This window comes from Equus asinus, chromosome 4 (assembly GCF_041296235.1).
Source record: "Equus asinus isolate D_3611 breed Donkey chromosome 4, EquAss-T2T_v2, whole genome shotgun sequence".
NCBI lineage: Eukaryota > Metazoa > Chordata > Mammalia > Perissodactyla > Equidae > Equus > Equus asinus.
In genome coordinates, this window is record NC_091793.1 from 27712824 (window position 1) to 27727103 (window position 14280).

The 14280-nt window shown below is 43.2% G+C and overlaps 2 protein-coding genes across 6 annotated transcripts in view; one reads left to right on the forward strand and one right to left on the reverse strand.

The window, feature by feature from the left end:
* Nucleotides 1–1389: 1389 nt before the first annotated feature.
* On the reverse strand, nucleotides 1390–3079 carry ASCL4 (achaete-scute family bHLH transcription factor 4). Its single transcript, XM_014852353.3, has one exon. It carries the CDS (start codon nucleotides 2525–2527, stop codon nucleotides 2036–2038), a length of 492 nt encoding a protein of 163 aa, XP_014707839.1. The 5' UTR covers nucleotides 2528–3079; the 3' UTR covers nucleotides 1390–2035.
* Nucleotides 3080–14000: 10921 nt separating this feature from the next.
* The window catches only part of PRDM4 (PR/SET domain 4), a 33460-nt gene continuing 33180 nt past the window's right edge, over nucleotides 14001–14280 (forward strand). For 3 of the 5 annotated variants that reach the window (XM_070507000.1, XM_070507005.1, XM_070507003.1), the window contains exon 1: nucleotides 14086–14248. The gene's annotated coding sequence lies outside the window, so the exon portion shown is untranslated. Of the gene's footprint in view, nucleotides 14249–14280 lie in introns of all 5 variants that reach the window. The other 2 variants (XM_070507001.1, XM_070507002.1) reach the window with 2 other exon arrangements.

The following is a 14280-nucleotide window of genomic DNA, read 5'->3' on the forward strand; positions in this document are numbered from 1 at the left end:
AAAAAACAGCTGTTACCTCTTGCTCATTCAAACCAAAAGACTCCACCCATTTCTCAAGAAAAAGTAATCTGGTCATGAATCATTGCACAGCGTTTATCTGCACAGCTGGAAACAGCAGAAGCCCATTATAACTCATCGTTGCAAATATTAGTAATTATACGTTTTAACACAGATTCAGCATTCCACAGGTCAAATCATGTCCCCTAGAACCTTAAAATAGAAGGTAAAATGCGGTGGAATGTGGTTAGTCTGTCCTCCTTTTGAAACACTGAAGAAACCACACTGAGTCTACCTCGACACCCTCTTTAAGCAGGCTTTACTCTCCGCAGAACCAAGCAATAGGACTTTCTCCACATAGTGATAACACTACTAATTTATCATTGCATAGTACCTTGCGGATGACCAAATTCCTTAATCTCCACTTCTCCTGTGAAATAGTACAGATGAGGAAGTTGAGTTGCTGAGAGGTTAAGTAACATTTGTCCCATCACCCAACTAGCAAATGACAGCAAGGGCGGGCACGGTAAGCGAGACAGGAAGCCTGGCCTCTGGGTCAGGCTGACTCTGGACTCAACGTCAGCTCAGCGTATCCTGGTAATACTAAGCTGGGCAAGGCATGTAACTTCTCTGAGCCTCTTTTTTTTAACCCACACAATATGTGTAATACCCACCTCACAGATTTATGAGAATTAAATAGGACAAGATGTGAAAAGCACCCAACAAAACTTCTGCCATGTAAAAGATGTTCACTGAATATTAGCTTCCCTCAGTTGACACATCTGTAAAAAGGGGGTACAGGAGGCCACTATGGGGATTAAGTGAAATAATACCCTGAAATAGCTAGCCCTTGTTAGTTTTCTGTTCTTTTCCATTTCCTGGGCCCACTCCCACCCCATACCAAAGCTGCCTGCGTGGAAAGTGCAATTCAGCAAATTAAAAAATGATTTTAGAGAACGTTATCTATCGCTAAGCATTTGATTTATCTACTGAGTTTATAATTGTTTCAGAAAAAAGTGACCAGAATTAAGCATTTTTAAAAGACTGAGAACAAGCCTACACTGCAAGATAATTTCAATATACCGGGAAGCCCACCAATGATAAAAGTTTGAGAACGTACCAACCTCAGTCTATCCCATCCAACCATCTCAGCTTCCCCTTTTTTTTTTTTTTGTCACAGTGTCACTAATTTAACCAAAGACAGATAGAGTGAGAACTACAAGGTGGGGGATGCAAAGAACAGGAAAATTTTTTTTAAAGGGACAAAGACAACTGAGAGGAAAAATAAGTTTTCATACAAGTCGGAGTTCTCTTCCAAAGAGATCATTAACACCAACACACGTTATCTGCTAAAGGCTATGAAGTTCCCAAATGGCCACTTTTTGATAAAACAGGATCTGTCAAATATAGGACGCCTTCTCTAGCACCAAATTCACATATTCAGTCAACAGCATGAACTGGCCTAGCAGCACGCTCCGGCAAATGTGTTCTCAGGTGTCAGCTTAGAGTCACCTTCACCCAAAGCACGGCGTCAATTAAATTTCTAACACAATTCCCAAAGGAAGGAATGCAGAAAACGCTCCTTTCTTTTTAGGGGCTGTCCTTTATTTATTTATTTTTGGAAAGCTCTTCTTCGGTTGAGGTTGATTTCAACGTTGATGTACATCATGTATCCACACCGCTTGACTGCGGGAAATTCCGTTGGTTATCGCCCTTTGAGGTTTTAGATGAATCGTTTTTAGAACGAGGCGCTCAGAATCTGGTACGGTTTGCATTTGAGCAGTACAGGAAAAGAATTTCCTTAATAAGCACTTTTGAGTTGCAGGGCACATAAACAATAAGGGACGGGTGGAGGGAACCAACCAGAACGTCAAAATACCTTTTTTGCCCCTAAAACGCTCATTCCTTTCTCCTAAGATTCAGTCCTGGAAAACAAACCGGATTAAAAATGCAAACCACCTTCGGAGAGACCCTTAGACCAGGCTCCAAACGCGCGCCGTGCAGCGGGCGCGGGGGTCCCTCCGGGGTCCGGCGCCCGCTAGCTGCCCGCCTCCTCCGGCTCGCTGCAGGGCGAAGGCGCCGACGACGCCTTGGACTCGCCGTCGCTGTTGCATTCGGCCCTGCGCGGGGGGCCGGCGCCCTCCTGGCCCCGCGCGTGGCGCTCCAGCAGCTCCTGGAGGTGCCTGATGTAGCCGATGGCGGCGCGAAGCGTCTCCACTTTGCTCAGGCGCTTGCCCCCCAGCTCGCGGGGCAGGTGGTCCCGCAGGCGCGCGTAGCCCTGGTTCACGCAGCGCACCCGCTGCCGCTCGCGCTCGTTGCGCTTGCGGAGGAAGGCGGGCTCGAGGGCGCCGTCCAGCGGCGGGGGCAGGTAGGGCTGTCTCGGGGCGCAGCGCGCGGCGTCCAGTCGCAAGGAGACCCTGAAGGGGTCCCTCGGAGGGAGGCGGGGCATGGTCCCCGGCACGCCCAGGGGCACGGTGAGGAGGTGGGATGGCAAAGCCAGCAGGCCGGCCGCTTTACGTTTCTCCATCATTCGGCGAAAAAGCAAACAAATCACCCAAGAGATGAATCTTTCAGCAGAAAAGATGAGACTGAAAAATCTTCCAAGCGGAGATGCTGGTCCATTCAGACTGCCTGGTCTGTTTCCGGAGAAGTTTCGGGGTGCGGAAGCTAGATTCTAGAACAGGCTTGAAGGAAACACGGCATGATTCCCTAAGTTCATTGCACTCCTGGATCTTTTTATAAAGATCCAGACGGAGGTGATCGGCAAAGATTTAGGACGCACTGATCCACACTTCGAACCTCGTCTTCCTCTCTGATCTTCTTATTTCAAAAGACAACAAAAGGAGTTCCTCTGGTCGGTTCCTTAGCCTAGAAATGTGAGCTCACCAAACACAGTGATCTTCCGAAGGCACCCAAGCTTTTCACTGACTGTAATCCACCGCTCTGGGTCTTCAGGAGCGTAGGGATCTTCAAGGTTTCAGAAGAGCTCCTCCCAGGAACCCACAGATCTGGCGGCTGGGCGAAAGTTTACCAGAGGCTTTCTCCTTGAAAATCAAAACTTGACTGCTCTTTGTGGTTTCCGGCGTCCAGGGCTAATGGGAAGAGCTTTTAGACTGTTTGCAAACTTACACTTGCTCTTTCATTTCTGGGGAGGTGGAGGGAAGACCTCATCAAAGGGAAGACTGCTCCCTTGTGGTTATAAGATGTGTCAAGTCAGGGAGGACCCCAGGGAAGGCTTGAGATTTTTCTTCTCCAAAACCAAATGTTTTAAAAACCCGATTAGACATTCTTTGAAGGGAACAGGAAAGAAATATACTTGAGCAACGAATATAAGGGTCCGTATGGTATGCTCCAACTTATGTTGAACGCAGATCGCTTTATGTATTTGTGCTACTTTTTAAGAGCACATCAAAAGACGCAGCAGTAACAGTTTTAGCCAGTTATTTCTCACCGTGCTTACTGTAAACACAGCTTAAACACTGCTTCCCGACCTCTTCTAATCCCACCCAGGATATAAGGACATCATCTGTCCATAGTGTAAAGAGTATATTTCTATTGTATTCTTTTTGTCTTAAAAAGATGCAATTTATTTTCTCCCTTGGGGGCAGGAAAGCAACATTTGAAAGGTGGAGAGCCCCAATTCTAAGGAGAAAGGATGATGGCTTTGAAGACTTGTCTTTTTAACACACAACCAAAAAATGAATAATTAATCCACCCGTGTTGGTAAAGGGCTTTGAAGATGAAAGTGTCATTAAAAATCCAACTGTACTGGTTAATGTCAAAGAATGTGTTATCACACTGACAATCAGATTTCCTGTTCTACAAACCAGCACATTAAAGGCAGGTTCTACTTTAAAAGTCCAACTTAAAAAACAAGAGAAGCAAAACCCCCCTACATTTACGATCAGATTTTTCTGCCTATTCCCCAGGAGCCAAGGTGTCGTCCTAACGTGTTGTTTTGACAAGTCCTAGGCTTCCCTGTTTATTCTAAGCGATCTGCCCGAAGCAACTGGAAGAACACTTCCATCAAGGCAAATAAAATAGAAATAATTATTCCTTTCAGGCATAAGTTAGTCACATTTTAGAAGGCGTAGCTCCCTATGAGGCGTGTACTGGCAAACGACCTAAAATGCCATCTTGATTTCTCAGCAAAGTTGAGATCAGAAGAAAGCCCCTCCTATTGGGAGAAAAGCCCACCAGAGAGGCAGGTAGACTGTTAGACACAAGGTGCTTCTTGGCCATCTCGAAGATGTTAGCCTTTATTCTGAGTGACGGAAATAAATGAAGTATTTTGAGCAGAGAGGTGACGTCATAAGATTTTGCTTTTTAAGTTCACTGTCTGCAGACTGGAGAATTGATTGGAGGGGAGCAAAAAGGAGAACAGTGAAGAAATACCATTTTTCATCCTCAGATTGGCGAAAATTAAAAAGATTGCTAACGTCCAGGGCAGGCAAGGATTTAAGAAGGGGCGGAAGCATAAATTGCTACCAGCTTTGAGGAAAATAACTATTGAAATGAATGGTACACGCTGCTATGCTTTGACCTGAGAAATTCCTACAATTTTCTTACAAAAATAAATGCACCAGTATGGATTTATACAAACTATAACATCTATTGCAACATTGTTTGTAGTGATTTTAAAAAGGAAACAGCCTGAATGTCCATCAATAGGGAAAGGGCTAATACTTTTAGAATATTATGCTATTATTAAAAATAATGAGCTCGAGCTATATGTAAGAACTTGCAGAGATGTCCATAATGTTAAGTGAAGAAAAGCAAATTGCAGAGTAACATATGCAGCGTGAAGTTAAAACAAACTATTCTACGTGATGTACATATCTGTATATGTGTTTGCCTGAGCACAGAGAGTGAAGTGGAAAGACTAAACTTTTGTCATTTGTTGTCTAAAAAGGGTGCCACTGGGAAAGGGGGGGGGTTGTTCATTTTTCTTTATGGATCTGTCTACTGTTTAACTTATCAGAAAAAGCTCGTGTTACTTTTGTATTTTTTAATCTAATGAAGTTTAAAATAATAAGGGAAAATTTATAGAAACCTCAAGTGACACCCTGATCTGACCCAAACCCACAGATTTATCACTATAATTTAAAGGTCCTGGACCAGGTTTTTTGGCTTCTTATAAATTCTGTCTCTGAGGAAAACATATCTACAGGATATATATATTTTTTGCTACTAATACCACAATGAAAAATGGTCAGATCCTATACTGGTCTTTTTATAGGGTCCAGGTAATGTTATGATGCATCTACATGGTCATAAAGACTGCTGACAGTTTTTCATATACTTTTTCAAGGCACAAATGCATTGGAAATCAGTGGCTTTTCCAGGGAGAGAGGTACTTGTTTACTCACATGATGTGAAGGGGGCAGGCTCTACCTTCCTTGTTAGATAAAAGATCAAAAGAGAACGTTCTGACTTGCACTCATTCTCCAGTCAGTTTTGACCCAAACAGTTCTCTCCCACTTTAAAGGCGTCTCCCGTAAGACTGGCTAGATCAAGTTATAGACACGCTAAACTGCCAAGGACACTTGGGACTAGGCTTGTGCAGCCCTGTTCGGATCTGCTTGTAAAAGTGGGAATGGGATTCACGAAGGATCAGGCTGTGTACATTCAAGGTCCGCCCTTAAAACTCAGACAGGTCTCCGTCACTTGCTTGAAACATGAGAGATGCAGAGACTTAAATTGGCTCTTCTTGTGAAATATTTGATATCACATTGTAGATTTTGGTTTTCTAGGTTCGTGGCACAGGGGCGTACATACCCTTCTGTCCCCATACCTGCTATTTGCATCAGCTGCCGCAAAGGAGAACAAGAAAGCCTATATTATCACCTGGCTAGAAAGAAGATTTCTCACAGGTGTAGTTGACTAAATCTCAAATTGATACTCTAACATGATTTTGTTCAAATTAGTCCTTGTCTCTATAGCTCAGGTATAAACTGTCTGTATTACCATGTGCAACATCTGCCAAGGGGCTTCTTAGGTGCAACTACGTATCTAGACTCATGAGACTACCATGGGCCACATTTGGCGTCAGATTCGTTAGGAAGGGTATAGGTCAGGAAGGACAGCTTGGAGCAGGGCAGAATTAGGCGTTCTGCCATCCTGGGAGTCCTTGCAGTAATCGCGGCAGCAATCCACACCGCTGCTCCTCCTCTAACCCTCGCTGCAGCCCAGTGACAGCTCAGGTGCAAGGAACGAAGACTTAATCAGACCGGTGTGGCAGCTGGCCTGACTTAGAAATCTCATACCCATCAGGAGCCAGTATTTCTTGTAACAACTTCACCGGCTTAGCTTCCAGGAGCCCCAGCAGAACCCAGTTAAAGCCTTCACCCTCAGGGAAGCCCAAGGCCACGCTCCCCCATCAGGTCTCTATAGTGCGCCAGGCCAGACGCAATTTACCAGCCACGTGATTGCTTTCATCTAAATACGTTTGCCTGACGACATAGTTGACATTCTATATTACGTTTCAGAGAAACAGATAAGAAAGTAAACTGAAGGTCAAATTGTCATGCAGTAGAGTAATTACATTCCATTTTAAAGATAATATAATTTACAGTGAGATTTAAAGAACCACAAATACATAGGTACAATTTATTAGCATCTTTTCTATTCTTCTCAAAGACTGTTTGCATTTTAACCTTGTCTGTGCAGTCTTTTGTCATAGAGAAATGTAAAATTTTAATGGAGTCAAATGCATTAATCCTTTCCTTATGATTTTTATCTTTTCTCTCTTGTTTAAGCCTACCTTCTTCTACTACAAGCTTTACAAAGCCTTTCATTGTCCATGAGGCAACTTGGTGTGAATTAGAAAAAGACACCAAACTCAAGGCTTGAAGAATGGATGGCCGACTCTACAATTCATCTGGAAGAGCTGTTGAGCAAGGACGCCCAAATTTGGAAAAGAAGAGCAAAGGAAGCAACATGCATTTTTAATATCCATGAGGGGGAAAAAAACCCTTGGGATTCGAATTGGGATTGTGTTAAATAAACAGATTAATTTGGAGAGAATTGACATTTTTTTAACACTGGATCTCTTTTATATGATCATAGAACTTATCTATTCATATTTTCTTTTTTGCCCTTTAATAAAGTTTCAGAGTTTTCTTCATATAGAGCTTACACATTTCTTACGTTTACCTCCAGATGTTTCTTAGGTTTGGCTGCTGTTGTGAACAGTTTTTTTCTATTTTTCAAAGCTATTGATTTATTCCATGTTAATCTTTAATCCACTCATTTCACTGATCTCTCGTACTAGTTCTAATGGCTTTTACTTGAGATAAATTCCACACATATATTAAATATATAATGCAATCAGTTTTGATAAATCTATACCCTTGTGAAACAAGACCCTCTCAAGATAGTTCTAATAGTTATCTTTTAAAGAAGATTTTCTAGGATTTCTTAAACTGTAATATATTGTCAGCTAATAATGACAGTTTTCTTTCTTCTTTTCTAATATAACTCATTTATGTTTCTTATTGAATTTCATCGCCTGAGACCTCCAGTCCAATGGTAATTGTAGTAGGAATAGCTAGTATCCTCGTATTTTTATGGGAAAGTTTCTAATGTTCCACCATATAGGAGATATTCTTTGTCAAATTAAGAAAATTTTGTTCTTAGTTTGCTAAGAATACTATCAGGAATGGCTCTTCAATTTTATCAAATGCATCTGTGGAGATAATCATGAGTATTTTCTTCTTTAATTTATTATTGCAGTAAATTACAATAATAGATTTGCTAATGAGCTGTCTTGCATTCTTGGGATTAAACCCTATGGAGTCATAATTGTCTTAATATACTGCTGGATTCAATTTGTTAATATTTTCTTTAGAAATTTTGTTCCTACAGTCCCAAGTTACGTTGGCTCAGAGTTTCATTTTCTTGTGCTCTCCTTTTCTGGTATCAGTGTTATTTCAAACTCTTAAACTCTTACGTAGCTTTACATCTGTTTCTAGGTTCTGGATACATCTGTAAAAGGTGGAAATTATTCCTTGAAGATTTGCTAAAATTCATCCGAAAAGCCACATGGAACTTCTTTAGAGTTAAATTTTCAGTTACTTCTTAGATTTCTTTTGTCATTGCTTTTGGGATTTTTTGAGGCCATTAGCAACGTTCTTATCTTTCCCTTCCCAGTTTCCAGCCTCCTTCAATGGCAACTACCACTCCTTTGTGTATCATCTTAGAGTCACAGATGGGCAGTTTTGCTTTGCCCCTTAAAATAGATCAGAACAACACATTAGTTAAATTGGCCCCAAAGCCTGGCGGTCCCTAGGCCAAAAACTCATTCCTGATTCTTTTCCTTTCTCTAGTGAAGACCATTCCAATATGGCCGGCCAGAGGTTATGCGATCGGTAGAGTGATACTCCAAATCTAAAAATACACCTCCCTTGGGGCCGGCCCAATGGCGTAAGTGGTTGGTTTCCCACGCTCTGCTTTGGTGGCCTGGGGTTCACAGGTTTGGATCCTGGGCATGGACCTATACACTGCTTATCAGGCCATGCTGTGGCCGCATCCCATGTGCAGACTGGAGGAATATTGACACAGATGTTGGCACTGCGACAATCTTCCTCAAGCAAAAAGAGGAAGATTGGCAACAGATGTTAGCTCAGGGCCAATCTTCCTCACCAAAAAAAAAAAAAGAAAGAAAGAAATCTCCCATTATCAAATTGATAGGGATAAGTTAAACCCAAAGTTTAAACAACCCTACCTTTGTAGGTTAAAATTCAAAGATATCAACATCAAAATTTCTTTGGTTAAACTCTACAGATCATTTCCCCCAATTTCTTATCCTGCTCAGTCTCAACTAGAGGGGTCTTACACAAAGCCTGAGCAGAGCCAGGGTTCCTTCCACAGGAACAGTGCCGGTGATCCTCCACTGAAATGAGTATGATTCCTTCAAATATGAAAAATTTAATTCATCCCCATGTGTGTTCTGTTTTTTAAGTCCAAAGAGTTGATAGAGCGCACAAGAGTATCTCAGTTCTGGTTCCACATCCACTACATTTAGTAAACACACCATTCTGCAGCCCTGCGGAGTTAAACCGGGTACTTGGAACACGAACCCAAGAGAAATAATGTTCCAATACTAGTGCTTAATCTTTTCTACCCATGTAACAGTTTCCGAAGGTCAGAGCAGAAAAGCAGTGGATCCAAGAAAAGCAAGCAGCCTCATCAGAATGGTCATCGACTGAACCAACCCAAGACTCAGCGGCTTAAAACAATAAGCATTCATTAGTTCTTGAGGCAGAGGGGCAGTACTTCAGGCTGACTTTGTCTCAATTCTAGCACGTCTGGCATGACAAACTCAGAATCAAGGGGCAGAAAAAAAAGGCCCCACTCTTTCTGGGATGAACAATAAAGTCACCTTGCAAAGGGCATGGTTCCCAAGAGGAGTGACGAACTGGGGCCATTAACACAATCACTCTCCCACCCTAAAATGATTACACAGTTTGAACCAGGCACATTTCAGGGGCTCAAGAGCCACCTGTGGCTAGTGGCTACCATATTGGACAATCCAGTTCTAGTACCACTGGCCTCCTTGCAATTCCTCAAACCTGCCAGGCATTCCCCTGCCTCGGGGCCTTTGCACTGGCACTTCCCACTGACTGAAATACTCTTCTTCTAGATGTCCACAGGGATCACTCCCTGTGCTCCTTTGGTTTCAATGCTACCTTTTCAACAATGACTTTGCTGTCTACCTTATTTAGAATTGCGGGGGCCAGCCCTGTGGCCTAGTGGTTAAGTTCAGTGCACTCTACTTCGGTGGCTGTGGTCCAGTTCCCAGGTGTGGACCTACACCACTTCTTGGGAACCCACATACAAAATAGAGGAAGACTAGCACAGATATTAGCTCAGGGCAAATCTTTCTCAAGCAAAAAAAAAGAGGAAGATTGGCAACAGATGATAGCTCAGGGCAAATCTTCCTCAGGAAAAAAAAAATTGCAGCTCCTATCCTGGAGCACTTTCTATCTTCCCTGCCATACTTTTTTTCATGGTATTTATTGAAATCTGGTATATTTTATACTTTAATTATTTGTTTATTATCTATAACATAAGCTCCATGAGGAGTGGTATTTTGTGCCTGGCACACGGTAGGTACTCAACAGATATTTGTTGAATAAACTCTTTCCATGCCTTTCTGTAAATATTAAATAAAGAAATGAGTCAGTTAGAACCTGATACAACAAATTATAAATGTATCAGGCTTACAGAGGAGAATCCCAAGAATGCCAAAGAACAGGTTTACCCACATAAAAAGTCAAATTTCCAGACCCTCCTTAACATGAGAGATCAGACGCAGGATTTAATCCTTAATTACAGTCAATGAAAGCAAGATGTCTTGAGCAGCCCAATCCAGGCCCAAATTTACCCATCACTGTCCTTGTCTTTAGGGCTCAGAAGATAATGTTTAAAGGTAATTTGTTCTCTGCATCTGTCTTTGCCACCTAGCAAAATGTTAATGGTTGTTAGCTGGTTTGTCTTAAATACAATTATATCTAAGGTCTGCCCTTAATTGCAACCCTTCATCTTTGTTTCACAGCCTTTCTAATACTTGAGTTCGAAAACAGCAGCAATACTCTTCATTTCTACTGTCTGTTTGGTCAGTAATTTTCTCATTGTTTTAATTGTCTTTTTTTTTAAGATTTTATTTTTTCCTTTTTCTCCCCAAAGCCCCCAGTACATAGTTGTATATATTCTTAGCTGTGGGACCTTCCAGTTGTGGCATGTGGGACGCTGCCTCAGCATGGCTTGACGAGCAGTACCATGTCCGTTCCCAGGATTTGAACCAACGAAACACTGGGCTGCCTGCAGCGGAGCATGCAAACTTAACCACTTGGCCACGGGGCCGGCCCCTGTTTTAATTGTCTTAATGGCATGTTAGTGTCTTCTTAAAGTGGCAGGTGACCTTCAACTAGCTCCTTAGGGAACCTTTGGGCATCCATTTGGCTGTACATCTCTAAGTAAATAGATGTGAGAGTCAATAAACATAGCTTAGAAATATGCCAGTTTGACTTTCATTCATTCAACAAATATTTATAGGGCACCTAATATGTGCTTGGTATTGTGCTATCTCATATAGCACTAAATAAAATAGACATGGATTTTGTTTCCAAAACTTAAAATCTATTTGGCAAGATAGAAAATTAAACAATTGTTACAGTAAAGATAAGAATGATGGGAGAGCATACAATGGACTGAATCTAGCCTGTGGAATGGGATAGGTTGCTTCAATTTTTGCCGACCCTGACATCATTTTTTTTTAAATCTACTTTTTGATGTATTTTTACATATAATAAAACTCATCAATTTTAAATGTACTATGTGATGAATTTTGACAAATGTATGTAGTTGTGTAACCACTATCACAACCAAGGTCATTTCCATCATCCCTAAAAGTTCTCTTATGCACCTTTGCAGGCAGTCTCATCCTCTTCCTGCTCATCCCCAACTCCTGACAATCACTTACCTACATTCTATTATTATAGCTTTGTCTTTTCTAGAATTTCATACAAATGGACTCATATAATGTGTAGTCTTTTGTGTATGGTTTCTTTCAGTTAGCATCGTTCTTCTGAGATTCATCCATGTATCAATAGCTTGTTCCTTTTTATTGCTGAGTAATATTTTACTATGAGACATACTATAATTTGTTTATTCATTCACCAGTTGATGGACATTGGGGTTGTTTCCAGCTTGGGGCTATTACCAATAAAGCTTCTATGAACCTTTGTTTACAAGTCTTTGTCTGTAGATATATACACATATATATATATGTGTATATATGTATACATACATTTATGTATGTATACATTTATATATGTATATTTTTTTTTTAGGAAGATTAGCCCTGAGCTAACATCTGCTGCCAATCCTCCTCCCTTTGCTAAGATTGGCCCTGAGCTGACATCCGTGCCCATCTTCCTCTACTTTATATGTGGGACACCTCCCACAGCATGGCTTGCCAAGCAGTGCCATGTCTGCACCTGGGATCCGAACCGGTGGGCCCCAGGCCCCGGAAGTGGAACGTGGGAACTTAACCTCTGCACCACAGGGCCCGCCCCTGTGCATATATTTTTATTTTCTCTTAGGTAAATACCTGGGAGTGTAATTACTGAATTGTATGGTATAAGAAATTGCAAAGTTGTTTTCTGAAGTGGCTGCAGCATTCTGCATTCCCACCAGCAAATGAGGAGGGTTCCAGTTGCTTTGTATCTGCGCCAACACTTGCTATAGTTGGTCTTTTTTAATTTGGGCTCCTCTAGTAGGTACGTAATGTTACCTCATTGTGTTTTGATTTGCATTTACTGAATAACTAACGATGTTGCTTATCTTTTTGTGTGCTTAATTGCCATCCATGTATCTTCTTCAGTGAAGTGGCTATTCAAATATTTTCTCCATTTTTAAAAATTGGGTTGTTGGCCTTCTTATTATTGAGTTCAAAGGGTTTGCTATATATTCCAGATAGAAGTCCTTTGTCAAATATTTGTTTTGAAAATATTTTCTTCCTGTCTCTGGCTTGACTTTTCATTTTGTCAGCAGTGTCTTTTTGAGACCAAAAGTTTTAATTTTGATGTAGTTCAATTTGCCAGTTTTTTAGTGGTTCCTAATTTTTGTGTCCTATCAAGGTTACAAAGATTTTCTCCTATAAGTATTGTAGTTTTAGCTCTGACATTTATCTGATCTAATTTTTACATACACCTTTGATATATATACATTTTTAAAGATTTCAATTTTCCTTTTTCTCCCCAAAGCCCCCTGGTACATAGTTGTGTACTTTAGTTGTGAGCCCTTCTAGTTGTGGCATGTGGGACGCCGTCTCAGCATGGCCTGAGGAGCGGTGCCCTGTCTGCGCTCAGGATCTGAACTGGCCAAACCCTGGGCCAAGGAAGCAGAGCGCGTGAACTTAACCACTCGGCCACGGGGCCAGCCCCTACAGCTTTGATATTAATAAAATTGTTCAGAATGAACAGGCATAGAAAACCAGAGTGGAATCATTCAGCCTTTTGTAAGACACATCATCATTCTCTAAGCCTCAGGTTTGAAGTGGCGTTTTAGGGAATATCGTCTCTCGCTTACTCGTGGTATGATCACTTTCTTGATTTAGATTTCTTTGTTGTCAACAAGGCAAAACCAATGTGACCTGCCAATGCTCAGGGATTAGTTCCCTCACTTGGAATGTGCTTTCTCCTTACGAGAAGGAAGGGAACCATGATGTGGGTTGGCACCACTCCTGGTTCCCCTGCGTCCCTCTGCCTTTCATATGAGGTTGAATTTTCAAAACTCACCGGTTCCCCCTAGACTGCAAGCTGTTGAAGGTCCAGAAAGACCTAAGCCTTATTTCGCATCCCTATGTTTGAGATGTAATTCAATAAATATTTTCTGAATGAAAGGAGGAATTCAGGGGTCTCTGCTGTTCTGCTGGTGTGTGGAAGCTACCAGGTAGTGTGTTGTTGTTTCAAGGACCAATTCCTGTGAATTTGGGACTCTTTTCCTTGAGCTTAGCACAGTTGCCTGCCATGCAGGAGGGAACGAAGGGCAAAGAAAGAAGGGGAAGGAAATTTGCACCAAATTCCAAACACCACCTTTTAGGACTTGCAGCAGGGAAAGTGGGCAACCTTCAGGTGTAAGGGATGGTGAAAAATACGCGGGATACAATCCCAATTCCTTCCAGGCAACACCGCCAACATCGCTGGGCTAAGTGCGTATTTCGAATCCGGCGGGCTCGCGAGGACTCACGCTCTCCTTGGAGGGGAACGCCGCTAAGCCTGAAACCCTAGTCCGGAGGATTTGGGGGACTCAGGAACCACGCCCTCCGTGCACGTCGGCCCTGGTTGCCTAGCAACTGTGGGTCGATGGCTCGGCGCTCGACTCGACCTGGCCGGATGGAGACGCGGCGCTCGCGGGGCTCTCCTCTAGCGGCCCGCCCCTCGCCGGCCGGGGACCCCGCGGTGCGCACGCGCGGAAGCGGCTCCGCGGGCGGCGGCGGCGGGGAGGGGCGCACGCGCGAGGGGCGGGGCGGCGGGTGGCGAGGTTGGCTGCGGAGCCGGAAAGGCGCCTCGGAGGGTGCGGCCCGGAGGAGACCGCGGGCTGGGCCAGGCCGGGCGGGAAACGTTAGGCGAGCGGCCCCCGGGGCGCGGGGGTCGAGCGGGCGGGGAGGGCCCCGAGGCGAGCTCTGCCCGGATGAGGAACAAAGCGGTGGGGCAGGCGCGCGCGCCCCCCGCGCGGCCAGCAGGTGGGCTGCGCGCGGGCCCGGCCGGGCCGGGG